Raw genomic sequence first — 27,898 nt, forward strand, 5'->3', positions numbered from 1 at the left:
TATCCTTTTGCATTATAAACTGACTTAATGGGGAGGTGCATTACCATTTAAAATTTTAAAAATCAAGCAAGCATCAACAAAATGTTTAATCGAAACTTAATAAATTATATGTTTGCACTATGTTGCAATGATGAAAACTATTAGTCCTCCTATCAAATGTTCTAAGTGTCTGTAAAGAGATTCAATTGATTTTAAAATAGTTGTGCTTGCTTGAGACCAACTAGTAAAGCAATATGTAATATGAGAAAATACCATAGAATGCATAAAAAGTTTTGCTGCCTCCGTTGTTAAATATGGTCTTATATGCCTAAAGTTGGCCAAATTAAATTTATTAATATTGGCTACCTTTTTAGCATGCTTTTGAAAAGACAGCTGAGAATCTAAAATTACACCTAAATATTTAAAATCAGGAATGACATTAAGCTTTTCTCCTTTAACAAATACATCAGGATGAGGAACCACTGTACATCTTTGTGAAAAGAACATATATTCAAATGTAAATATGAATTACTACCAATCAGAAACATGGACCAATGCCTCAGTTAAATAATTTGCTGTGTGCACACAAAGAACTGTCATCAGCATACATTTGAATATGAACAGATGGACAGACTAAAGGCAGGTCATTATATAAACTGAACAGGATAGGGCCCAAAATTGATCCTTGAGGAACTCCAATATTACAGTTTAGATATGTTGATTAACTATTACCAACACGGACACTTTCCCTCCTATTTGAAAAGTATCATCTATTTAATAGCTTCAACAGAAAAGTTAAAAAGTGTGAACTTTAAAAGGAGTACCTCATGGTTCACAGTATCAATGAATCAAATGTTATTGAAAAAGTGTTATTTATTTATTAAACAAATGTTATTATAACAGGTCCATACCATACCATTCTTATCTGAGTTATAAAACATCCATATTCACTCAAACAGATGAGAATGAGATAGATAGCTGTATTCTATGCGTAGATAGATGAAACCAGAGGACTTTGCTTTGAGAACTGATTCATTTTAGCAAATCGGTTCGTTCGGACAGTTCAGGCTCACTAAAACGATTCACATATACGTTGGAGTCATCACTCACTGTGATCGAATCATTAAAAAACAGATTCACTAGAATGATTCATTCGTTCGTCAGAGCGAGGGCATCAGTGATGCGATGATGATGATGATGATGATGGCCCCTCGGAAGAACTGACAATCCTGTGCCTCAGATACAGAGGAGAAACGAAATTACAAAACCTACTATGGTGACGGAATAGTTCATGAATATTAATCAGATTTGGTGACGTTACTTCCTACTTTCCCTGAAGCATCCAGTCACATATCTTAATTAATATTCATGAAACAGTAGTTAATTCAGAAGTCCGATGTAGGATGTGTTAATTGGCCATCTCAACAGCGCCCACTTTGCCTCTCAGCCAATCTGTTACCAATGTCGGTACTTTATTAATATTCATAAGTCAGGACTTTGCCATAGTAGGATCTCGAAAATAGCAAGGGGAAGCATACAAAAAACGCTGACTTCCTGTATTTTCTTAAAACGAATGAATACATAACGCAGAACATAAGCGAGTGGGATATAATATCTGAAATCGTTATTGCTGTTGTTGCCACTGCTGTAAATGCGGATTGTTTACAGCAGACCTCGCATCCTTTCCTCCCTCCCCTTTTCCTCTTTTCCGGAGCGCCGGAGCGCTGGTGGAGAGGCAGCGGCCACAGCTGCTCCCGCTGACCGAAGATAGCGCCTGCAGACCCGGCCACGGCCGTCACATCACCCCGGGCCCCTGGAGGGTGCGATCCACAGCAAAAGCAGGAAGCAAGCTTTTGATGCCACATCATTGTGCAGCAGCACCATCCTCTCGTGAAAAAAGCGAACAGGCTCGTCTGGATTTGATTATTCGTCACCTCTAGGTCTTTTCAGGAGTTTGGATGTGCTGTTTCACATGATATGGCTGTTCTTAAACTAGTCGACCAGGTAATTGCACAATGTTTTTTGAATTAACTATATATTTTTGATTGCAAAATGACCTGTTCAATTGGAGGATGTCATGTATCTTATCTAAGTGAGGGGTTTGCACATGATGAAATGTAATTTTCAATTAATGCATAAAATACATCATGTGATGCTCCATATGCTTGCTACAGAAACTGTAGGATGCATGTGCAGCACATGCATTGCGTGAGCCATATAAAAAAGGATTTTGACAATTTGCTAAAACGACATTATTCTTGTTGGAAGATTAAGGTCTTCCTTGAAAGTAATAAACGGTAACATCCTGAGCAATTCGTTGTTCACATTTATTGCATAACCTGTGTAAGGAAAATGATCTGCTTTCATCTAGAGAGAACAAACTTCCTGCTGTAGTGTGCTGTGATGCTGATGTTGAAATGGCTCTTAAATCTAATCTGCTCACCGATCCAGGTTTTGAGAAAAAAAAAAAAAATCATTATCATTATCAGCACACCTAGTCAGTTTTCTGTTTTAACTAGTGTAAGTTGAATACCAATATATGGTTGAGCTCCACCCAGTTAAAGCTCAGATAGTCAAGTTCCTTTTTGTCATTAATATCATTGTTCACTGGATCTTTTGTTGTGATAGTAGCAGTAATTTAGGTTCCAACAATGCTTTGTGTTTGCAGCCTAGTTAGTAAAAGACTGAATTCATTGTCATCTGATTTTTATCTGTGATATGTTGAATACTGCTGCTATATTTATGTAAGCTATATTACACACTTGGAATTACATGTTACATATTTTGAGACTAGTCACCTCCACTAATTGTTTGTTAGTTTTTCATGTGTCATTTGGTGGGCAAAAAAGTGAGAAGGTTTAGTTTTTGTGTAGAGTAGATCTATTTCCCTAACGGTCATGTGATGCCCTTATATCTAGACACTTGCAAATGTTCTAGGAGGTTGTCCTTGCAACAAGTAAGTTGATGGCTTTTAGGGGCCCCATGGACTTCATGTCAAGGTCAAGAAGATTTTTCAGCTGTGAGAATGTAGAGACTTAATCTAAGTGTGCACTAAATCTTTGCACACTACACGGTTAAAAGAATGTTTCGGATTCAAACAAGTTAATCTATCGACAGCTTCATGTTGTTGATTGCCACAGAAAATAACACCAACTTGACTTGTCATTCAATTTGTAATACAAACAAAAATTGTGTGTACAGTAATGCATTTACAAAAAGGGTATGAGATTCCAGAGGGTTTAAAAGCAGAAGTGTTGGGATCATATTTTTGATACAGCACTTTAATTAATTTGTACGTACATGTTCATATTTGAGCTGTATTCTTTTTTTTTTTTTTTTTTACAAAATGTAATCTTTTACAAAATGCAGTTGAGATATTAATTGTTGTATTTTTTTTACATTCACTTTATTGACAATTTTGCTTTCTCAAGACTAGTAAAAAATCATGGCATTAATTGCAGTAATTTTATACATTTAATTTTGACTTTTTCTCAGTCGAAATATTTTTTGAAAATAAATAAAATATTTGTGGAAAAAAGTTATGTGCTAATTGCAGATATGTACTTATTTACAAGCTTAATAACAAGTAATTATTTTCCAGAAAATATTTGAATAGTTTGTTCTATAATGATGATTTAAAGGCCAACTGTTTAATTTTAGAAACAATTATTTAATTTAGTTGTCTTCATAATATTACATTTAGTATTTTCCTCACACTGTAAATTGATTTTTATACATAAACATATACAGTTGCCTTTATATTTGTCAATGTGTTCCCTTTACAAGGGTATCATTGTACTTTGGGGGTCCTTAGTATGAAAAAGTTTGAAAACTCTTGGCCTAAATCAATCTTTAGTGGTGGTACTAGTGTTTTAGGTGGATGAACTTTGGTGTACTTCCGTTTATGCTTAAATAAAGCGTAAATGTAGGTATGGGAATAATTTAGATTTTTTTCTGTGTCATGACAGGAGTTGATAATTAAATTAATAATTAGTAAATTCATAAATTGATAAACAAAAAGATTGGATAATACTTTTAACACATTTAGATTTGACATAGATTTTATTTAGCAGACATTTTAACCAAAGAGGCTTACAAATGAGGAACATCTCAAGTGTATAATGTTGTAAAGTTGTTTAAGTCTTGTGGCAATAAAAACTGTATTTTAACGTTTATTCTGGCACAGTGCCTTTCCCCTTAGACTTCTGCATTAAAGTGCATGAATATAAACGCATGTCTTGTTTGTTTTTACAGACTTAGACACAAGTTTAAATAATTTTTTGTGTGGTAATTGACACCATGCCCTAGAAAGTTTAACTTGCATTAAACCCATGACATTTATTTAGAAAGTTAATATGTGACACCAAGTGTTCGGAGCGTCAGTAATGTTTACAGTCATTTTGGTCTTGTGTACAGTTTGATTTCCATACTTTGCCCCAAAGAGGAAAGAAACAGGAAGTTGTTGAATCTCAACATTCCCCTCTCATGTTTTTTTTGTAGTCTCAGAGGGTTACATGACACAAGTTCAGAGAGCCAGAGAGAGAGGAAATAGAGGATAGTGTGTTTACTGCTTATACATCATCAGTGCTTAAGACTTTTGATGGTTCTGTTATGCTCTTCATGACATACATTGGTTTTTGACTTTTACACTTTATTGTGACGTACATCTAAGTGTTGTACATCTGAGTTTGCAGTCAATTGTAAGAAAGACTAAATGATTGGAGAAGTATAGCATATATGTCACCAAAAAGAAGTCTGTTGTTTCACTGGAAGATCAAGTTTGATAAAAAATTACAAGGTCAAAAAAACATTAAAAAAATAAATTAAACCTATGCATGGAGGAATTGTTCATAGATAGATTGAGTGAATTTCCATTTCATGCTGTGACTACACATCTGGGAAAAAACGCTGTCACAAGGAACTAGATTTCAGTATCGCAGTTCATTTAAAATGAGACATCAGCAGTTCCTCATTTCTGCTGTTTTGAAGAAGAACCTGCAGTGTCAAAAGTGGAGAAACCTCAGCCTTCATTTGGGTAAGAAGGAAATTTAGCTCACTTCTATTGGGCGCAGAGGTAGATGATGGGAACGAGGAGTTGGGGGAAGGCCGTGTAGCCAAATGCATGTCAACAATGGCTTCAGTGTTGGAGCGTTTGGCTTTGGCATGGAGTGGTGCTGGGAGGTCGGGGAATGTCCTCATTTGTGATGAGCCCCGTCCAGATTGTGCGCTTGTGCCAGAGCTCAGCAATCTCGTCCTGAAGCTTTGCGGTGCCACAACACAGACAGCACTGTTGTCACCAGCTGTTGTGTTCTCTTTCAAGGGAGAGACGAGATGTGTGCTTGTGTATGCGATCAAGACAGAGGCAACATCTCATAGTGAAGAGAATTCAACATTGTGTTCTCATAGATTCAATGCTCTCATAAAAGAGCTCAATAAGGATGGCCCGGTGCCAGCGTGAGAGAGTTTGGGCCAGTGCTGTGTTGTAAAACTTACATTTGTTGATCTTGGGGATGTGTTTTTATGCCTTGCAAACTTAAATATTTTGTTTTTCGAATTCTGCTGATTGAAATGTCACCAAGAGAAGAAATTTTGGGGGTTCAATGGTGGTCTAATTATTAATGGGGATGGTTCTTTATATGATATCCTCTTAGAAAATACATTTGCTCATATTTTGCTCTTTCATCGCTCAGGAGATGTTTCAGCTTGGTCTCAGATAAAAAAATTTGGGAGGAATGAAAATAGAAACTGAATTGATACAAATGGTTAACTTGCAGTAAATGTGAGACATAACACATTTATTGTTATTTGGACAATTTTCACAGGCGATATAGTGTATATCACCTTTGAAAATTGTATATATGTATAATACACACACACACACACACACACACATATATATATATATATATATTATAAGATTCATGAAAAGAAAAATGCATGAAATTGTTCCTTTGTAAATTTGTGCCTTTGGTTTTTTAGAGAGCTGAGTAACTTGAAATGACTAACAGAAATGACTGATGGCTTGTGGCGAATTGGCCCTGCAGAGATCTTTTTTTTTTTTATGGATGATGAAATGAGTTTGAAGTGAGTGGGTGTTAGATGGCCTGTTTTTGCTGCTGAAAATAGAGCAGATCTCAACAACACATCTCCTGTTGTCTCTACACTGAGAGTTTGTTTGCATGCGTGTATGATAAATAAAAATTCAAAGAGTGAAAGAAGCTTTTTGTTAGAAACATATTTTGACATGCCTGAAAAAATGTATTAATATTTTTCTTTACAAAAAGCCATATTGTAACTCCATCACAGCTATCAGTTCATAGGGTTTGCAATGTATGCTGATATACTGATAAGAGATTAAAAGTTGACACAATCCTCATCCTTAGTGTTGAGCCCTGAAACACCCTGTGTGTTAATTTGCATGTTGGCTTGACTGCATGTGTTCTGTTGTATAGCGGAAGTGAAAATGCTTTCCACGCTTCCTCTGTGTCACTTCTGAGAAGGTGAAAAAAAAGCAACAGGAAGTGAGATGTGGGGGTTATTGCAGATAGATTAGAGACACTGGAAGTCTAGATGCAGCCAAGTTTGGCTCAAACCACCTCTCCTCTCTTATCCCACGCATGCGTCAGATTATCATGCTTTTCATTGTGCTGGCATTAATGTTTGGAACTTGGCACTTGAATTCAAGAAAATAGCTGGAAAATACAGTTTATAAATATATTTGGGTTCAGTTTAGTCTTTAGTCTCTCTTCATAAACAAGGATTGAATGATAATTATGTAAAGGAAACATGACTTAAATTCAGTGTGTGGTGCACAGCTTCCTTGGGGCTCTTTGGGTCCTGATTTGGCCTCCCTGTAATGACGCTATTTTATGGAAATGGTGAGACTGTGTGGTTTCAAAGCCTACTTGTCTGGTTAGCGAGTTGTGCTGAGAAACGGATTTGAAGACCATAATTTTAACTGATTCTGAATGACAAACTTTTAAGTTATTTCAAACATTGGGTTTGTGTAAAAAACACAAAATAATCTAGATTACCACTTTTTCTTGAAAAAATGCAACACTTACCATTGCGTAACCTGCTGCCACAATGTAATGGTGGTTGCAAGGTTGTTGCTGTATGATGCGAAGCAGTTCTGAGTGGTTTTTAGTGTGTTCCTATGTGGTTGCTGGGGCATTAGTAGGCGGTGTCCTTGGGTGTTATGGGTGGTTTCTAGCATTTAGGATTTGTTTAAATTTGTAACCATAAATGTGCAGTCAGAAGGATGGTCAGTCTATCGTCAGGACTAGTGTCGCAATTTAGGAATCGTCTATCGTATATCTATAGTCAGTAGTATAGCAACCAAGTTAATTTCAAACCAATGCTTCATGATTTTATTCTTTAATAACATCATGTTTAAATAATCTCTTATTTTTCACAGCCACCCCTCGTCCAAGCCATCTTTAATGGAGACCCCGATGAGATTCGTATGCTCATATGTAAATCTGAAGACATCAATGCACTGGTATGAATCAGTTTCTTCTATTCTTCTTCTCACATGACTATATCTCATCTCTTTGTTCCCTGCTGCACAATAGCTGAGAAACCCCATGGAAAACAGCCAGAGATTTATATACATTTGTCTCAGTAAAGGCAACAGGACACAAAACAGTTTTCAAGGCCATTCTTCTTCCAGAATATTTATTTATTCTGCTTGTCTGTCTGTGTCCGCCCTAATGGTTCCAGCAAGAATTAGCTCGCCGTCCGAAAGTTTTTTTAAAGAGCCGCTGGACCAAAGTCATGATTTTAGGCTGCATGTGCAAACAGGTTCAGACAATACACACGTTGAGATGTCACCACCACAAGTGTGTGAGCACATTAGTACACACTGACATCCCCTTTAGTGATTGAAGAGAGCCAGTCAATGCTTCTTTGTTGTGGATCCCTTGCATTGACCCCTCAGTCAGCATATTCATTTTAGAAGTGATCAAGTCTATGCCCAATTTTCTGTGAAAGCTTTGCAGTCCACAATGGGACTTTTGAAAATGTACAATATTTTGAGCGGAATGTACTGTATAGGTCACATGAGTCTGGTTAGTATGACTCAGTCTTTCTAGGGTTGATGTAGATTTCCAATTGAAACAGGAAGTTAGGGTAAGACACATAGAATGGCTCATCCTTTTTTTTAATTAGCCAGTAGCTTTTTGTTTATGCCACAGCTTGCAAAATATGATGTGTTGCTTGCTCTTGCTATGTGGTTATAAATGGTATTAGAGGGATATTTTGTCCATTTTATTGGACACAAAAAAAATATACACCTCTAAGCGCAAGATACAGTGCCATTTAAACCAGGGGTGTCAAACTTAGTTCCTGGAGTTTAGGCCCAACCCTAATTAAACACACATGGACCAGCTAATCAAGGTCTTCAGGATTACTAGAAACCAGTAAATAAAAACAGTAAAGATAGTAAAGACAGTAAAGACATATATGATGCCTTAAAAATAGATAAAAGAGAAAGAAGTGTTCTTTTGAACTTTTCATTTCATTCATTAAAAAATCCATTCATTAAAGTAGCACAACTGTTTTCAAAAACTATTTTAATAATAATAATAATAATGAAAAATAATAAGATATGTTTCTTGAGCACACAATCAATGATTTCTGAAGGATCATGTGACACTGAATACTGTAGTAATGGCTGCTGAAAATTCATCTTTGCCCTCACAGGAATAAATTAGTTTAAAATATATTAAAACAGTAATTTTAAATTGTAATAATCTCTCACAATATTACTTTTTTTTTACTTTATTTTTGATCGGATAAATGCAGCTTTGGTGATCATTGGACATAAGAGACTTCTTTCAAAAACATAAAAATATTGTACAGACCCCAAACTTTTGAACATCAGTCATGAATATTTATTACTGGTAGAGGAAGACTGTAATTTCTAAATGTGTATCAACTTTTGAGAATACACTAGCATATAGAGAGGTTCAAAGCTTACAGACATGTAGTAAAAGTAACAAAACTTTGATTTGATTTGATTTTTAACATTATCTTCCCACTTTCTTTTTCGATGTGTCTCACTCTGTTTTCATTTGTTTGTTTTTTAATCTCTCTCAGGACCCTGATAAGCGTGCTCCCCTTCATGCAGCAGCCTTCCTCGGAGATGCTGAGATCACAGATCTCCTCATTGTGTCAGGTAGAGCTGCTCTTTTTCTCTCTCCCTCCTTTCATTCCCCACCTCCCTTCCATTGTAGCTTTACAGCATCTCATATAAAATAAGTGCATGTTCAAAACCAATAAAGAATAGTTTACCCAAAAGTAAAAATTCTCTCATCAATTACTTACACCTTTCCAAACCTGTGTCTTGTATTACTATTGTATGTGTAAATGATGACAGAATTGAAATATTTGGGGGGACTGTTCCTAAATCCAGCGAATCTTTGTATTTATTGTAGTTATTATTGTTTAATGTGTCTTGTACTACTTCATTTTAGGGGCTCGGGTCAATGCCAAAGACAACATGTGGTTGACTCCACTCCACAGGGCAGTGGCATCACGTAGCGAGGTGGGCTTAGTTTTTTCCAACCCTGGATGCTGATTGTTCAAAATACTTCTACAGCTGTGCTAAAGTTCACAATATAGTTACAGTTGTCGTCAATCGTTTTCTTTTGTACAAATCTAGGAGGCCGTTCGCGTGTTGATCCGTCATTCTGCCGATGTTAATGCACGGGACAAGAACTGGCAGACTCCGCTGCATGTCGCATCCGCCAACAAGGCCCTGCGCTGTGCTGAAGTCATCATCCCGCTCCTGAGCAGCGTCAATGTTTCAGATCGCGGGGGACGCACCGCCCTACACCACGCTGCCCTCAATGGACACACGGAGGTATTGCAAGTCGAGACTAAATATTTTTGCTTGATTCATAGCAATACAGAATTAGATCATATTTTATTTTGGTACAGTTTAACGCAATAAGTGTTGCAAGTCCAAAGGACTGAGGCAGTGACGCTCCAAGTGGGCAATTGACTTTTAGATACAAAGTCACTTGCCCGCCCTTATAAAAAATAAGTATACTTCAAGTTCATTTTATTAAGTATACTTAAGTAAAGCTTAAGTATATTTAAAGTATACTTTATGTATTAAATATACTAATATCAATGTACTAAAAGTATACTTGTAAATGTACTACTTCAATACTACTTGGGACTAAATTGGCCCACTTTTTAGTGTATAAAAGTATACTTTTAAGTATACTTTAAGTGTAACAGTAGTAAACTTTGAGTACACAACTAGTTTACAACTAAGTTTTTCAATTATACTGCTAATATACTACAAATGAACATATAGGTAATGGTATACTGATAGTTTACTATTCATATACGTGTTGCACATTTTTAGTTTATGAATGTACATGCTGAAGTATACTCCAAGTTACTTCAGTAAACTGCAAGTTTAATAGTTTTATACTGCAAATATGCTTGCAAGTTTTCTTTAAGTGAAAATAACATCGTACTTATAGTTTACTATTGTATATATTCTTGCACTTTAAGTATAGTACTATGTTCCTAAATAGGTATCCTATTTGGGTGTTTAATGTTTGATGATCGCGTTTGAGGATTTTCGTAGGCTACTCAATCAAAAGAGTAAACACAACTACAAACAATACTTACAAGCATATCTCGATCCAAATATTGGGTACAAGAACTGGCCAAATACTTAGTATAAGTCAAGTATACTTAAGTGGAATTTTAAGTATATTACTGAGAAGTACATCAAGTATATTTCTGAGAAGTACATAAAAAGTAGACCGAAATTATTACTAATAGCACACTAATAATAAAAAAAAAAATCGTAAGGGTGCTGCTAAATACTTCCCACACTGCATTGTCAACACAGAGTGAAATTTCTTGAGCTCTCAACAATGCAGAATGGTTTAGAAAGTCATTATATGAATTGTGACACAAACACGCAGCACACAATAAGAGCTTCAGGAGACCCATAATTACTGGTGCATTATTGGCTCATGCTTTATGCATTCTCTCCTCCATTTCTCCATCTCAATCTTGTCACTGTTAGTCAATTTCCTTTCTCTCTATCTTCAGATGGTTAGCCTTCTCCTGGCCAAGGGTGCCAACATCAACGCCTTTGATAAGAAAGACTGCCGTGCACTGCACTGGGCAGCATATATGGGTGAGGGAACGGTCCTATAAAAACTGTGACATGTATGCCCTTGTTTTCTTTTGTTTTCATTGGGACACAAAAGGAGTTGTTCATGCTGCTCTCTTCCATTCAAATGTGAAAAATAGTTACGAGGGGGCTGATAAGCTCCAAAAAGGGCATTAAATCACCACTCAAGTAGTCCATGCTACTTTCATACCAACTCTACAATAATAGTGTAATTGTTGTTAGAATGCAGTTAGAATGACAATTTTTTTTAAACTTAGAGGTCTCCAAACATACACAGCAGCCTTTCGTTACTGAACAAATCATTTAAGTGAATAACCCATTCATAAAGACACTTGTTTCATAAGTCTAATTGTCGTTATTAACAAAAAAAAACCAAAAATATTGAGATATCATTACTAGTCAGTATCGCACACCCAAAAATGCTAATTAATTATACATGTGCAATATTCCAAGTCTTCAAAAAGAAATTAGCACTTGCGGACATTCATAGTGGTCTTCCCTCAAACAATGGCATTGCTTCTGAAGACTTATATTATGTTGTGCACAAGTCGTATGGACTAGTTTATAGAGCTTTTATGGTGTTTTTTGTCCGTTTCCGAGTTTGACAGACCTTAGTCACTTTCTGATTTTGTTTTATGGAAAGAAGTCAACATTCTGGAAAACATCTCCTTCTGTGTTCCACAGAATCGGGTTTGAAATGACATGATGGAGAGTAACTAATAACAGATTTTTCTTTTTTGGGTGAACTATGTTTAATCTGCTATATCTGTGTTTATGTGTTCATGAGCTCCTCTCTATACTCTTGCAGGTCACTTAGATGTAGTGTGTTTATTGGTGAGTCAAGGGGCCGAGATCAGCTGCAAGGACAAGAGGGGATACACACCTCTACATGCTGCTGCTTCCAACGGTCAGATCGCTGTGGTGAAACATCTGCTTAGCCTGGCTGTAGAGGTACTTAGGATGCAAATAGATACATATAGGGAAGAGAGTATGGGGTCATTGGACTGACCATTACATTGTATGCTTCACTCGTAGATAGATGAAGCCAATGCCTTTGGGAACACAGCTCTGCATGTGGCGTGTTTTAATGGGCAGGACGCAGTGGTCAGCGAGCTGATCGACTATGGTGCGAATGTTTGTCAGCCAAATAACAAGGGCTTCACACCTCTCCACTTTGCTGCTGCATCCACCCATGGTGCCCTGTGTCTGGAGTTCCTGGTCAACAGTGGAGCTGATGTCAACGTCCAGGTATGCCCAACTTGGACTAAATATAGACAGACCGTCCAAATCCTGTGTCCTGTATGCTAATAAACATTTTGTGATGTTTCCTCAGAGTCGAGATGGGAAAAGCCCTCTTCATCTGACGGCAGTGCACGGACGATTCACACGCTCCCAGACGCTCATCCAAAACGGTAAAGTTGTTTTTAGCCGGCTGAAGGACCATTCACACAGAATGCGTTTTTGCAGTTAAAATGAGAGACACATGTCAGTGGTAAAAAGGCAAGGTCTAGAGACACGTTTTTTTAAAATATGAACTTCTTTTAACTTGAGCACCTCATTTTTAGAATGCCATGTCATGCACAAGAATCTGCAAAAAAAATGCAAGACAAGTTCAGCGGCCAAACACGTCTGTCTACCATGTGTTTACATAGAAAAAGAATGGAAAATTAGCTCAGTGGAATGGAAAACATGTTCTGTGTACGGCCCCTAAAATGTCTGAATCTAAACTGCATTTGATTTTGATATCCACTGATTTGCAGGTACATTGTGAGTACAATTGTGTTTTTGATACAGGTGGAGAGATTGACTGTGTTGATAAGGATGGAAACACTCCGCTGCACGTTGCTGCTCGATACGGCCATGAACTTTTAATAAACACTCTAATCACGAGTGGAGCTGACTGCACCAGGTTTGACTGCATTTGGATCTTTGTTAAAAATATTGGTAAAGCATCATAACTTGTTGTTTCTGATAGACTATTTCGTTCTCCCCTATATTCTTCTGCAGAAGAGGGGTTCACGGCATGTTCCCCTTGCATCTGGCCGCTCTGAATGCTCATGCCGACTGCTGCCGGAAACTCCTCTCCTCAGGTACTAACTATGCCACCAAATCACACTAGTTGCACTGCATTAAAATACAATGTAACAATGTAAACCTAGCGGAAACCATGTGCATGTGATGTACACATTAAGCTCAAGCAGAAAATGCAAGTTTGAATCTGACTGGACATTTCCTGATCCCATTCCTTTTACTTCTCCCCATTATTTCCTGTTCTTTCTATAGGACTTTACTTTACTCTACTGAAAGAAGTCTCTTATGCTCACCAAGTCTGCATGTATATGATCAAAATAGAGTAAATCCAGTAATAATTTATCCCTGTCATGACAAAGCTGAATTTTCAGCAGCCATTACTACAGTCTTCAGTGTATGCTTTTTATGAAATAATAATTATTATTATCAAACATTTTGTCCATGATTGCTTGATGAATATAACACTCAAAAGAAAAGCATTTATTTGAAATATAAATATTTTGAAACATAAATACAAAGCTCTGTCATGAAACTGTAGATGATAGGTCCTTCACTCAACCTGCTTGCAATCACATCATTATATATAGGGCACTGCTGATTGGTTCCTGCTGTATCAGTAACCAATGAGCTTGAGTGCTCAACCTTCAAATACTTGGTCAGCGTTTGCTATAGCATTTGCAGCATGCTTTCAGAAACCTCCATCTTCCCTAGCTCCACTTGTATAGATCTGCTATGCCTTCAACTTAAAAGGTGAAACTAATATATTATATGGACTCATGACATGCAAAGTGAGATATTTCATGGGTAATTCATGTATGCAATGTTGTACAGCAGCAGCATGTCTTACTTGCAGAATAGCAGATCTGGCGGAATAGCAAATCTATTCCGCCAAGACCAAATATATCAACATTGTCATACCTATTACCATGCCAAACAGTCTGAGAGTTTACTGTCACTTTCGATCAATTTGATTATTTGAATAAAATAATTAATCCTTTCCGAATAAAATTATTTGCAAAGGTGTTTAATATCATTGACCACACATCACACCAGGTGTGGGAGACTTTGGGCACTCATTATTAAGGGCCTGTTTTGTATTTTGGTAACCTTCCCAGAAAACTGTAAGTTGTTACAACAGCAAAGGGAGGACCAACTCCATATTGATGCCCATGATTTTGAAATGAAATAATCAGTAATCACTGGCTATGGTCCACATACTTTTGGCCATATAGTGTTGTTGTCTATATTGAGATGAGGAGGGGACCAAGTACTGAACCATGAGGTACCCCTCAAATTGATGTGACTCAGACAACCCTCCTCTTTAAAAAATATTTCATACTACTCTTTGTGTTAAATGCTGTTCTTCTTTATGTAATTAGGTTTATTCTCTGAGTTAAAGATATTTTGTCTCTGAAATGATTGGCATGAATTTTTCCTCATGTCTCTGCTGAAGTCTGGAATGCCCTAATTTCTGTTTGCTTGCTTAACTTGGACTCTTGATCATGGGATTGTTGTAGAGGAAACATTAGATTGAATGTAGATGCTGTATATCTGTACTTTTAAATCATTCTGTTTGATTGCACACATTTGTGTTCTCACCTGTGTGAGCGATGTGTTTGTCTTGTGTTTCCTGTGTGCACTGTCTTTGTTTTTCCTGCACTAACATACTTTCTCTCTCTGTCTCTCTTTCCTCACATTGTCTCTTTTTTGGACTCCTTTTTCCCCATTTCATTCTTTCCCCCTCCTGACACTGTGACTGTCTGCGTCTGATTGTGGGGGCACTGCATCCTTCCTCCCCATCTTTTCATTCCTCTACAGGACGGAGGTATAGCATAATGTGCCCTCTCAATAATGACTCGGTCCTATCTGCAGGCTATCAAATCGATACACCAGACAACCTTGGGAGGACATGTCTACATGCCGCGGCTGCGGGCGGGTGAGTCTGTCTGTCTTGCAGACAGCTCTGTTAAATGTGGAATAAAATACATGTCTAATAAGATGTGATCAGGTGTTGTGCTGGTGTTAGCTAAGTTTAATTTTCAAAAACATTTCAAAAATGCAAAAAAAATAGGAAAAAACGATCTCCTATAAAATCTGACAAAGATTATATAATAAACTTAGCTTAGCTGAAATTAAAAACTGTGCATACACATTGTAGAGCTATACAAATAGGTAGAGTCTTAGCCAATAATGTGACTGAACCTTTTAACTGAAAGGCGGAACATCTTTTGCTACAGCTACCATATTGAGCATTGCTATTTCTCCCTTTTGTTTTTCTACAAGAGGTCTGTCTAGTTCCTTATTCTGTTTCTGATTGGACCTTTTGTAACTGCAATTATGTTATGGTGAATGTGATACAAAATGTAGAAGTCATTACGTTATATATATCCAAAAACAATACCTAAAAATGCATGAATACAATATCAAAATCAATTATTACCCCGTTATCCATTGTTCAGAACTTCAGACAAATAGCAGTATTGTTTGACCTGTTGTGTGTCTGTATACCAGCTCATGGCTAAATTCTCTCTCTCTCTCTCTCTCTCTCTCTCTCTCTCTCTCTCTCTCTCTCTCTCTCTCTCAGTAATGTGGAATGTGTGAAGCTACTACTTAGCAGTGGAGCTGATCATAACCACAGGGACAAACATGGAAGGTGAGTTATGGGTAAATATGAGACATGTACATCAGGATAATTGCTCATTCACTTTTCATGCCTGTGTTCACTTCAGCTGCAGTTTTTAAAAATGTCGGCTTAATGGAAAACTGTTGAGTAGTAAGCGCTAAATTTAACTCAAATCTCAAGTTTTGTCGTAGACATTTTCTGATTGTACAACTATCGCTGCACACATTAAATTATATCATTCCTTTTGTACAAATGTTTTGTACTCTAAACTTTTAGATCATACTTACATTTTGTCAACTTTATTTTACCTCTTTCTTTTGCTATGGCTGTTGACAGGACCCCTCTCCACTATGCGGCAGCTAGTCGACACTTTCAGTGCTTGGAGACTCTGGTGTCCTGTGGTACCTGCATTAATGCCACTGACCATTGGGGGCGCTCTGCTGTGCACTACGCTGCTGCTTCTGATCTGGACAGGAGGTATACACATTTACACAAACAGCCACATCTGTGATTTCCTCCTTCAAAATTCAGTTAAAAAATGGATTTGTCGCTGAGTTTGTAAAAATAAACAAATATTGCATTTTCAGTAATAGACTTATAATGGAGCTCTTTGGGGCCTGATATTCTGAAATGTTTGAATGCAAAAAACATGCAGCTCATCAGTCTAAATCATCCTTCACCCTAATCATAGTTTGTACTTGGGTGTTCTTGGGGGTCAAAACATCCCCACATGGTTTTTTTTACAGTGCACAAATGGAGCTAGTTGTGGCCAAACAACATGTAATTGATTGATATAGATGCATGTCTAACACAATTAAATGATGTAGAAGACACCAGCAGCTGTAGTCCAACAGTGGGTGAAATCGAGTGCACTGCCAGTCCCCACCCATATAGACTGCTTGCAGCTACAGTAACGCATATATCTATGTTACCATGGCAACCACAGGCTATTTTTAAGTCTCATGTCATTGGGATAGTTTATGTGCCGAGACAGGTGTTCAGCGTCAAGTTACGGAAACACCTTTGTGCTTAATTTAATTAGATTAGCTGCCAGATTTCACTGGCACAAATTGTAAATGAGTAATGAGTCGGTAACTGTAGTTTCTGTCATTGTACCATAGATACATTTTAATTAATACAGTTTATTTTTGGTAACACTTTATTTTACAGTGTCCTTATTACACACGTTACATGTAGTTATTACTACTCAGTGATTAAATGTATAATTACACTGTAACACAGTATAACCTTGTTTTTTTATACAAAGATACCCCAGTTTATTTTATTATCTCTTCTTTTTTGTCTTAAGCTGATCACATGCCTGATCATGAAAATGATTCGATTTATTGTTGAAGGAGAAGTGACCTTGTGTACATGTTTTCTCTGAAGGCGGCGTGTGGTCCTGGAACCAGAGAGTGACGGTGTTCAAGCTGAGAGGGAGAAGGAGGCAGCTCTGTGAGTTCTCTGGTCCATGTGTGCTCAGCCTCATTTATACGTGTGCTGCTCTGATGCAAAAACACTGGGTGTTTGTGTCTGTGTGCTTCTGTTACCTCATCATTTTACTGTCTGGGACAACCTTAATGTGCTTTTCCTCTCTCAGCTTCCACAGTAGAGCACATACATAATTATACTTTATCCTATGCATATATATACAGTATATATACAATGTACACACATAAATGCATACGGTTGCCTCACCTCCGCGGAGTGCGTACAAAATGTTTAATGCATTGCTAGCTGTGTATTACCTCACTTCTACCATGGTCATTTTCCAGCATTGACAACTGTTATTGATGTTTGCAGCGCAATATTTGACCAGAAGGGTAAAAATGACAATTATTTTCGTCAGTTACGGCTCATTAGATCTAGCATTCTGCCCGCTTTGAATCAGTCACAGAGATAAAGTGGTCCGTAAGATTACATTTATATCAATGAATGATTTATAGCGATTATTTGAAATAATTATTGAGAGAGAGATGCGTGTGTGAATTACCTGTCTGTTCAGCGTCTCTCTCTATTAACAACGAAGCTGTGAGTTTAACTACTTCAAAACCAGCAATGTAACCCCTCGATGCTGAGAAATATTAAGTAGCAATTCAGTAGCCAAGCTATTTTATTAATAAAAGTTGCGGGGCAGCGTTGATAAATTTCTGTGCTCCTGAAAGTTTCTGTGTGCGCACGGCGCTGTCTCCAAGTGATGCATGTGTTTGTGTGCTTATATGAAAACGGCGCAAATGATGTGTGCGACTGTGTGTGTGTGTGCTTCAATGAAAACAGCGCAATAATATTGAACGGTAATTAAACCATGGTATACTGTATATGGAAGCAATAAGGTACAAGAGGCTGTGATTTATGGTGAATAAGTCATGGCTAAAGGATGTTTTTATTTATTTATATATATATATATATAATACATACACACACACACACACACACACACACTTATATATAGACAAATGTATGTATGTATGTGTATGTTGTTTGTTACACTAGTTTGTTAAATATATATTTATATTTGTGTGTAGGTGTCTTGAGTTCCTGTTGCAGCACGGTGCCGCCCCGTCACTTAAAGATAAGCAAGGCTACAGTGCCGTTCACTACGCTGCAGCGTACGGCCACAGACACTGTCTGAAACTGGTAAGGACACAAACATTTCCAGTGTGTGCCTCAGGGCACTTCCTCCATCTCAACAACATTAGATTTAAATGTGTAACATGCAAATTAATTAAGTCCAGTTTGTGGTTTCATTGTTTGTAGTAAAATGATATGCGTGTTAATGCCTGCAATTTGTTTAACTTGTCAGTGCAAGAATGAATGTGGTCCTGTTAAATTTAGATTCGTTTTTTAATTAAGTTTAATGAGAACAGCTGTAATTCAGACTTTTCAAATTTGATTTCAGCTTTTGGACAGAGATGAGAACCATCCAGATGAGATGGAGAACAGCCAAACCAGAAGTCCACTGCATCTGGCTGTAAGTCCCAACACCTTTTCACTTTTCACTTACACTACCGTTCACAAGAACAGCATTTATTGGAAAAAAAATAACAACATTTTTTAATGCAATTTAATGCATCCTTGCTGAATAAAAATATACATTTCTTTTCATTTTTTTTTAAAAACTCTTACTGACCCCAAACGTTTGAATGGTAGTGTACACACATTTCTTAGGACAGTTCACATTACCTCCAATTTATTGTAAATGAAGCTGATTAAGCAGTGTTATATATACCCAAAAACAATACCTAAAAATGCATGAATACAATATCAAAACTAATTGTTACCTCGTTGTCCATTGTTCAGACAAATAGCAGTATTGTTTGACCTGTTGTGTGTCTGCATACCAGCTCATGGCTAAATTCTCTCTCTCTCTCTCTCTCTCTCTCTCTCTCTCTCTCTCTCTAAAACAAGCATCTCAATGGCGATCGTTCATAGTGTTATTGATTTAAAGAAGCCCATCTGACCACCTAGTAGATTCCAAGAACATCCACATAGCAACATGCTAAAAACAAAACACCTTAATAATGGCATCCCAGCTGACAGGGAATGTTCTCAGAACTTTGGCTTACGTTCTACCAAGGTTCTCTCAAAGTTATGGACAAACATTATTCCAGTAACATTAAAAAACTTTAAAAACATTTTTTACTACTTGTTTCAGAATGCTTACAGAATGTTCCCATATTTTTTGCAAAATGATAAAATGAAATGTTCCCTTAACATTCGAAAACATTTAAAAAACTTGATGTTTTAAACGTTCAAAGAACATTCAGAAATACCTTTTTCAAATAGGAACGTTAGCTAAATGTTTTTAGAACATATTTTTGTTTGCTGAGATAGCAATAAGACGCCAATATTTGTTGGTGACAATTTCAGACAGTTAATCTTACACCTTGACAAGTGCATATGTCTGTGTCCAGGCATACCATGGTCACGCACAGGCTCTAGATGTGCTCTTGGAGGGTCACTGCGAGGTGGATCAGGGGGATGAGGTGGGTCGGACTCCATTGGCCCTTGCTGCCCTCAGGGGCCACAACGACTGCGCTCTCACACTTCTGAACCACGGGGCCTCGCCGAGAAGCAGAGATACTACACGAGAACGTACACCCATCCACCTTGCAGGTATTGCACCTATGTGTGGTGGAAATTACATAATTGTGCAATTTTTTTTAATTTTTTTTTAATTTAAATACACTGTGATTCTTTCCAGTAATGAATGGTCATACATCATGTGTGCGTCTCCTGCTGGAAGACTCTGATAATGCAGATCTGGTTGACACAGCGGACTCTCAGGGACAGTGAGTGATTTGTTTATTAAAGGTCCCCTGACATGGGGTTATTTTATTTTTTTATAATGTTTCCTGGGTTGCCCTTATAATGTTAGTATGTTTTTTAGATCAAAAATAGTCATAATTTAGAAATAAAAGGCAATTTTCCTAGCCTGATTTTAGCCTCTGATTTGAACGCTCTGTTTGAAGGGGCGTGTCTGCTGTGGGATTCAGTGTAGCCGGCCACTGCTGTGATTGGCTGACATGCTTGCATATGAAATAGCTATGTATTTATTACATGCGAAACTTTCTAGAATACTTTTACTACAGCTATTATACGTTTTTACTATTACAGCTATCGAGATTAACGAATCGTGAGAAGTTTTTAAAGGGGGGGTGAAATGCTGTTTCATGCATAGTGAGTTTTTTACACTGTTAAAGAGTTGGATTCCCATGCTAAACATGGACAAAGTTTCAAAAATGAAGTTGTAAGTTTGATGGAGTAATTCTGTTCCAAAAATACTCCTTCCGGGTTGTCACAAGTTTCGGAAAGTTTTTTTCGAATACGGGCGTGTGTGACGTCAGAGTGGCCGGAATTTCCTTATACGGGTCTTAAGGGCACTTCTCCCGGAAGGGCGCGCGCATCTGTAGCCTAGTGCGTGCGAGAGTACGCCTATGCCCATCAGAGCGCTGGGCTCGGTCGGCTGCGCTGCAATTAAAAAAATGGCACCAAAAAAGTGTGTTTTTGGTTGCCAGGGCAAGACAACACTGCACAAATTTCCAAAGAACCCAGCGTTAAGGGACCAGTGGATGGATTTTGTTTTTCCAGAGCAGCAACGGAGTTGTGCAAGTGTTTTTGTTTGTTCCCTTTATTTCGACGGTAATAGTTTTATAAACAAGGCCCAGTTCAACGCCGGATTTGCAGATCGCCTAATACTTAAAGATGGAGCAGTCCCAACGATAAAGGTTCACGGTCGTGCGTTGGAACCGCAGGCGGTGAGTAAAACTGCTTCAAATGTCTGTGAGTTGTTAACTATCGGCGTGTAAGCACAGCAAGTAAACAACATGATCACATACAGTTAATGTATATCTATGGAGCATGCGATGTATGGTGTGTGTGTTTAAATACATTTGTTTAGCTGGCCACTGTAGGTGTCAGTTTGTTTATTGTAAAAATAAATCATGTCCTCATAAACCACGAGTCTGTCTGTTTACAACACACAAATGTTATAAAACTAGCGCATGACATGGTGTTCTAAAAACACTGCGCTCAAGTTCAAATCATTTCTATTTTTTTAAAAAACGCTCGAGACCTTATGGTTTTCACCCATGCATTTCACTGCCCATCTCACGTTTTTGTGAGCAAAAACGCGTTCTGTATGAACGAGCCCTTAGTATTGTTTAGATCCTTGTTCTGCATGGGATTACTATCTGATTGTTAGCCATGGTTTATTTTCGGATGTCACTCACAGCTTCCAGACGCTCTCAACGCAAAAGCTTCGCGCGCTCGTGTCGTGATTATTTAGCTCCGCCCACACGGCACGCCTCCACCCGCTCGGGTTTTTCCGGAAAGACTCGGTACAGCCTATCTTTCTTTTATAAATATAATAAAACTAAAGACTTTTTGGAGATATGAAGGATGCAATACTACTCTATAGGTACTCAAGATTAACATGAGATTGAGTGAAACTGAGTGTTTCACCCCCCCTTTAAAGTATTTAGATCTATTCCCATCACATAAAATGTTGCCGTGATGAGCATTGAGCAAGCAGATGACAGTCTGTTGATCGCGAGAATGAAGATCTTATCTTTGCAACGCAGTTTCTGCACTCTCTCTAATGCTTTCCCCAATGCAAACACGATGATGTACATTCAGTAAGAGCTTCGTTGTGCAGTGTAACGTGCGTCATTGATTTCATAACGAGTTGTCCAGATAAACTCGCGCTGTGTGGAAAGATTGTTCTTTGATCGCTTTCTGTATAATTTGTTCAGAATTTAAATAAGATTATTTTCATCCTACTAAAAGAAACGATGTGAAGTTGATATTTTAGTCACTGGCTTGACTTACTGATGCATAAACAGTATTGAATGATTTTGAGAGAAAGATTAACTTACCTGTCTGAACTTGAACAATTAGGCTACACATCAGAAATTGTTGCTTGGTAGCTCGATCGATTTATTTTCAGACGTTCATCGAGTTGAGGAAACAGTCGTCGGTGAAAAGTTTGGACCATAGAAAACTTTGGGAAGTTGTGTCGGCGCATTTCCAGAGAAAATAAAATTAACCCATTGTTTCTTCAGAGGCTCGGATAAAGGAACTAAAAAATACTTTTGTGTTCATTTGTACATCCAAACACTGATCAACTGCAATGCTTCGCTCGTTTGCAAGCCATGATATCTCTCGAGGAAAAACTCAAATCTCAAAGCTATTTCTCTAGGAAAAACTAAAATCGCGCCGGCGCGTTCGTACTTCCTATTCCTAGCTCGTTTTCTCATGGGCGAGCCAAATTCTCCGGGCGGGCAAAGCAGAGAAAGGGGAGGTAACCTTTCCTCGTTATGACGTCATAACGAGGAGATTCAAGATCAGCGCGTCTGAGCTGCAGAGAAGAGAAAAATAGCCAAAGCTCGGTTTACACCGATTGAAAATTCTAGACACGAGGGGACCAAATACAGGCTAGGGGAACTAATATTAATGTTTAAAAACCTCAGAAAGTGAAAATTTCATGTCGGGGGACCTTTAACTATTTTGGAGTGGAATGAGTGTGTCATGTCCTGTTACACCTCAACAGTGTTAAGCTAAAGTAGTAGCACTTTAACTTACTAACTATAATTAGTTTTTTTTTTAATTACTATGCATCTATTAAATTCATTAAAAACAACATAACTATTTTTGCCAACAAAAAACTTCAACACACTACATACTAACACTAGTAATAAAGTGAATCAACTCACTAATTTATAGACCGTAACTAAATCAACAGTTATAAACAGCTGTATTTTAACAAAATATTAATTTGGCCTAAATTAAGGTAGAAAAATGTGCCTAAGAACTTATGGAAATACTATTGATTGATTGAAGTGATGTTTAATTGAAATCAAAGTGCACTGGAGAGAGACACATTGTTGCGCTTGAGATTGGATTAATGAGTATTCCTACTGTGTGTATTTGCAGGACCCCTCTAATGCTGGCAGTAATGGGGGGTCATGTGGACGCTGTGTCTCTTCTGTTGGAGCGTGAGGCCACTGTAGACATGGCTGATCATCAGGGTCTGACTGCTCTACACCTGGGGGTGAGTTTCCTGATCTTGTCAACTGTATTGAAGTCCAAGATATGCAAGGACTTGTACTTGATTTTGGTGTTGATAGTAATGCTAATAAAATACTAAATCTACAGTAAATGTATACTAACATTTAGAGCAGTGGCCTAATGGTGGATGCACAAACTCCAGACATATTGATTCCTTGCAATTTATACACACTGCCGTTCAAAAGTTTGTGGTCGTGAGATTTAAAAAAAAAAAGTGCTCACCAATGCTACATTTATTTGATCAAAAATAAAGTAATATTGTAAAACTGTATTCCAATTTAAAATAACAGGTTTGCATTTTTTTTTAAATGTAACTTATTCCTATGATGGCAAAGCTGTTTTTTAGCAGCCATTACTCCAGTCTTCAGTGTCACATGATCCTTCAGATATCATTTTAATATGGTGTTAAAATAGTGATGGTGAATAAATAAAATGATGATAGTGAATAAAATGTTTTTTGTGCTGCTGAATATTTTTTACATATTAATATGTGATAACTTTTTTTTCCAGGATACCTCAATGAATAGAAAGAATAGCATTTACAATAGAAATCTTTTGTAACATTGTAAATGCCTTTACTGTCACTTTTGATCAATTTAATGCATCCTATCTGAATAAAAGTATTAATAATAATAATAATAAAAATCATACTTACATAGTTAGCAGGAAGAACAAAGTTGATTAATACAGACACTTTAGCATATCTTAAGATGTACTCTTATTTGGTTGTCATGACTTATGAGTTATTTTATTCATTAATTAATTCTCTCTCTCTCTCTCTCTCTCTCTCTCTCTCTCTCTCTCTCTCTCTCTCTCTCTCTCTCTCTCTCTCTCTCTCTCTCTCTCTCTCTCTCTCTCTCTCTCTCTCTCTCTCTCTCTCTCTCTCTCTCAGCTCTTGTGTGGACAGGAGGAATGTGTTCAGTCCCTGTTGGAGCTGGAGGCATCAGTGGTACTGGGGGACTCCAGGGGTCGGACAGCCATCCACATGGCTGCAGCGAGAGGTCACGCATCCTGGTTGAGCGAATTGCTCAATATCGCATGTTCTGAACCCCCAATCCCCCCATTGCGAGACAACCAGGGATACACACCCTTGCACTGGGCCTGTTACTATGGTTAGTTTTAACAGTCTCCATTTATGAGTTTAACAATATGCTATTAATTATGAGTAAACAGAATGCAATTTTTGAAGTATGGTGGACTAGCATTGTCTGTGTTATAGGTCACGAAGGCTGTGTGGAGGTCATACTCGAACAAAAAGACTTTCGTCAGTTTGATGGGAACCCCTTCACTCCGCTGCATTGTGCTGTGTATGTCTGCTGTGAGATTGTCTTCATCTCTGTCATCTGTTGCACTTTTCTTGTCTGTTTCAACTTGTCTGTCTCTGAATCATCTGCCTTACAGGGTCAATGACCATGAGACTTGTGCCACCCTTTTATTAGAAGCCATGGGATCAAAGATTGTAACTTGCAAAGACTCCAAGGGCAGGTTAGTAACAGTCCTATGCTAGAGATAATAGAATATAATAGAATTGTACCTACAGTGGCTCCAAAATTTGAACAAATATAATAAACATGAGCCAGTGGAAATTATTTTAAAGAAGAACTGTTGTCTCGATTTATCAGGACACCTCTCCATGCTGCTGCATTTGCTGGGCACATTGACTGTGTTCAGCTGCTCCTGGCCCACAATGCATCTGTGGATGATGTTGACCAATCAGGGCACAGTGCACTGATTATGGCAGCAGAGAAAGGAAGAGTTGAGGTTGTAGGTATGTATTCTTCACCATGTTTTTCTTCTCCTCTTTTGCATTATGCCTCTGTTCATTTGTATAAAAGGGTTATGAAAATGAGCTCACTTATGCAAAGTGTGGCGTGTGTTTTAAATAGAAGCTCTGCTTACTGGTGCCAATGTGAATCTCAGTCTGACTGACCAGAAGGGCAATACAGCACTTCATCTAGCCTGCAGTAATGTAAGTAAAGCCAGTTGCATGCCAGGTTCATCAGTCCCTATAATTTTATAGTTTACGCTATCGTTTCAGCAGTGGTGCAGTGATCTTTCAGTCACTTCATCATAATATGACATAAATCATATCAAATCCCAGGCCTGGCATTATTGGTTTCATTATATGGCTGTGTCATTCTCAGGAAATGGTCCCATTTGTGAAAATTTATCTTCAGCTTTATTTGATGTTAAAATCATATTTTAGCATTGTTAACTAAGTGGTGCCATTTTTTAATGCAACTTTTACTATAGATTTTTCATGGAAAAAAAAATGTATATTCACATCAAACATAAAAAAACCTAATATTTTCATATGATCTACTCACTCCAAAATCATATTTAATTTGTATTTAACAATTTAGCCTTCTTAAAAACAGGATTTTTTTTTTAATTTGTAATGCATGTATGACTGTTCTCATGGGGTTTCCAGTAATATTACTAATATGTATTATTACTATGAAACAAAACGTTATGCCAGATATGAATACAAACATTGCAAACAGTATTTTTGAATGTTTTTATTAATCCATTACCCGATGTCTTCTAAAGATGATTTTTCTGTTCTGTCTGCTTTTTTCCAGGGAATGGAGGAATGTGCATTGCTCATTCTTGGAAAAATTCCAGAATCTGCTCTCGTTGCTACAAACGCTGCACTGCAAACGTGAGTTCCCTTCCACATTATATTACATATTATGTTTACATTTATGCATTTGGTAGATGCTTTTATCCAAAGTTTTATCCGACTTACATTGCGTTGTTGGGAATCCCTGGGAATCGAACCTGTGACCTTGACGTTGCTAGCACCATGCTCTTATATATTAATAAATAAGCAATTGATCCTCACTTGTTTCTCGCTCACTTGTTTCTCATTCACTCTCTCAGACCTCTCCATTTGGCTGCTCGCAGCGGGATGAAGCAGACAGTGCAAGAGCTGCTCTCTCGTGGGGCCAGCGTTCAAGTACTAGATGAGAATGGTGCGTCTGAAATCTCAGCAGATTTTGTTCACGCGTAGATTGTCAGTGTATGTGCATCTGTCTATGCCAGTCTTCTTTTATTAGTGCCATAGAAGCTTTTGCCAAAGCAGTGGCTGTGTTTCAAAGCTTTGACGGTGTCATGCGTGTCTCCTTTTGCCCCCCAACCATGTGTTTGGCTTCCTGACTAGTGAGGCACTAATGGAATGCTGCTTTCGTCCATCACCTCCCCACCACTGTCCTTTTGTTCCACTGCTCCGTCCCTCCCTTCACCTCTTTCTGCTATCCTGTCTCTCTCGCTCTTTGGCTGTCTTTCCACGCAGGTCTCACCCCTGCTCTGGCTTGCGCTCCCAGCAGGGAAGTGGCTGACTGCCTGGCTCTCATTCTGGCTACCATGATGCCTTTCTGCTCCCCTTGCAGCTCTGGAACTCCTTCCCCAGGTGCCCTGCTGAAATGTCTGCCCCGCCAGGCCAAGAGTCCCCAAGGCCCCCGCAGTCCAAGGGACCCCTCCGGTCCCTCCAGCGAGGGCACGACCACTGAAAACGACTCGGACTCAGAGACATTTTGACCCCGGCTCCTTCTAGAGGCGCCCGTCATAGTTTTCAAAGCACATATTGTCATGAACCTTACAGAATTTGTACAGATGTTTGATTATGGAGCGCAGCCTCAATAACAAGAGATTATGAAACATGACATAGCACACTTGGTACGCTTTTGTTTTGCCACACTTGTTTGCACAGGAGATTTTTTTCGAAAGCCATTTTAATCACTTTAACACAGGATGATTGAGAACGCCAAATGTTGACCGACTTCTCACGCTTGAAGTACGATAATTTATAGTGTGGCGTGTTCTGTCTTAATCTGTGGACTTTTGAAAGCACAAACCCTGCACAAGGTGAGGTCAGTCATTTCACTCCTGTTGTCACTGTGGGACCAATCAGGAACCAAGAAATCACATTTTGGGAACAACAGGGGAATTGCCATCACTGCATCAAAGTCACTTAGTATTTATTTGTAAGAGCAAAGGCTGGAATACACGACATGACTTTGGCACAGATTTTTGCTGATTTAAGTCTGGACAATTTGTCAAAAGTCAGAGCCAGTCTGAAGATTTGACTTCACAGATAATCACATTGTATATGATGGGCACAGACAACTGACTTTATTGAGACACAGACAAACAGACATGCTAATAAACAATATATCACTACTGTTTTACTATAGTTGATGCGCTGAGCAGCCATATTGGATTCTGAAGTCAGGGTTTTGTTGCGGTTTCCCCGAGTTTCCCATTTCCAACTCTGACCTGAGGGGGCGTTCCAGTTAAAAGTTCCACTTAAATGGAATGCACCATAAGATTCCATCCAGTCTGACAATATCAAACATGTTTGATATTTTGAACCGATTTTACAGCACATTGTTTTCATTTGTCATGCATCTACCAACAAAGGTGCATGTTTCTTTACGAGTTTATTGTGTTCGGAGTGACTAGTCTACGAACCTACGAAGTCTGCAAAGCGCATGACACCGCATGTTTTAAAATCTGTTTAGATTTGA

At 38.0% G+C, this 27,898-nt stretch overlaps 1 protein-coding gene across 3 annotated transcripts; it reads left to right on the plus strand.

Moving 5' to 3' along the window:
• Positions 1-1,499: 1,499 nt before the first annotated feature.
• ankrd44 (ankyrin repeat domain 44) lies at positions 1,500-27,787 on the plus strand. Of its 3 annotated transcripts, none has more exons than XM_056242138.1 (28): positions 1,500-1,983; positions 7,397-7,480; positions 9,079-9,157; positions 9,456-9,526; positions 9,644-9,844; positions 11,062-11,149; positions 11,955-12,097; positions 12,182-12,394; positions 12,480-12,558; positions 12,941-13,055; positions 13,154-13,236; positions 14,996-15,113; positions 15,762-15,830; positions 16,137-16,277; positions 17,190-17,255; positions 18,326-18,437; positions 18,700-18,771; positions 19,715-19,916; positions 20,005-20,092; positions 23,235-23,352; positions 24,262-24,481; positions 24,589-24,676; positions 24,771-24,854; positions 24,992-25,137; positions 25,256-25,338; positions 25,952-26,031; positions 26,253-26,344; positions 26,665-27,787. In XM_056242138.1, exons 1-28 carry the CDS (start codon positions 1,957-1,959, stop codon positions 26,907-26,909), a joined length of 3,207 nt encoding a protein of 1,068 aa, XP_056098113.1. In that variant the 5' UTR covers positions 1,500-1,956; the 3' UTR covers positions 26,910-27,787. The 3 variants fall into 3 exon arrangements, with proteins under 3 accessions (XP_056098113.1, XP_056098115.1, XP_056098114.1); XM_056242140.1 differs by having other exon boundaries at positions 26,762-27,787; XM_056242139.1 differs by having other exon boundaries at positions 15,050-15,113.
• Positions 27,788-27,898: the final 111 nt, after the last annotated feature.

The sequence above is a fragment of the Rhinichthys klamathensis genome, unplaced genomic scaffold, assembly GCF_029890125.1.
Source record: "Rhinichthys klamathensis goyatoka isolate OS25496 unplaced genomic scaffold, OSU_Roscu_1.1 h1tg000700l_1, whole genome shotgun sequence".
Lineage (NCBI taxonomy): Eukaryota > Metazoa > Chordata > Actinopteri > Cypriniformes > Leuciscidae > Rhinichthys > Rhinichthys klamathensis.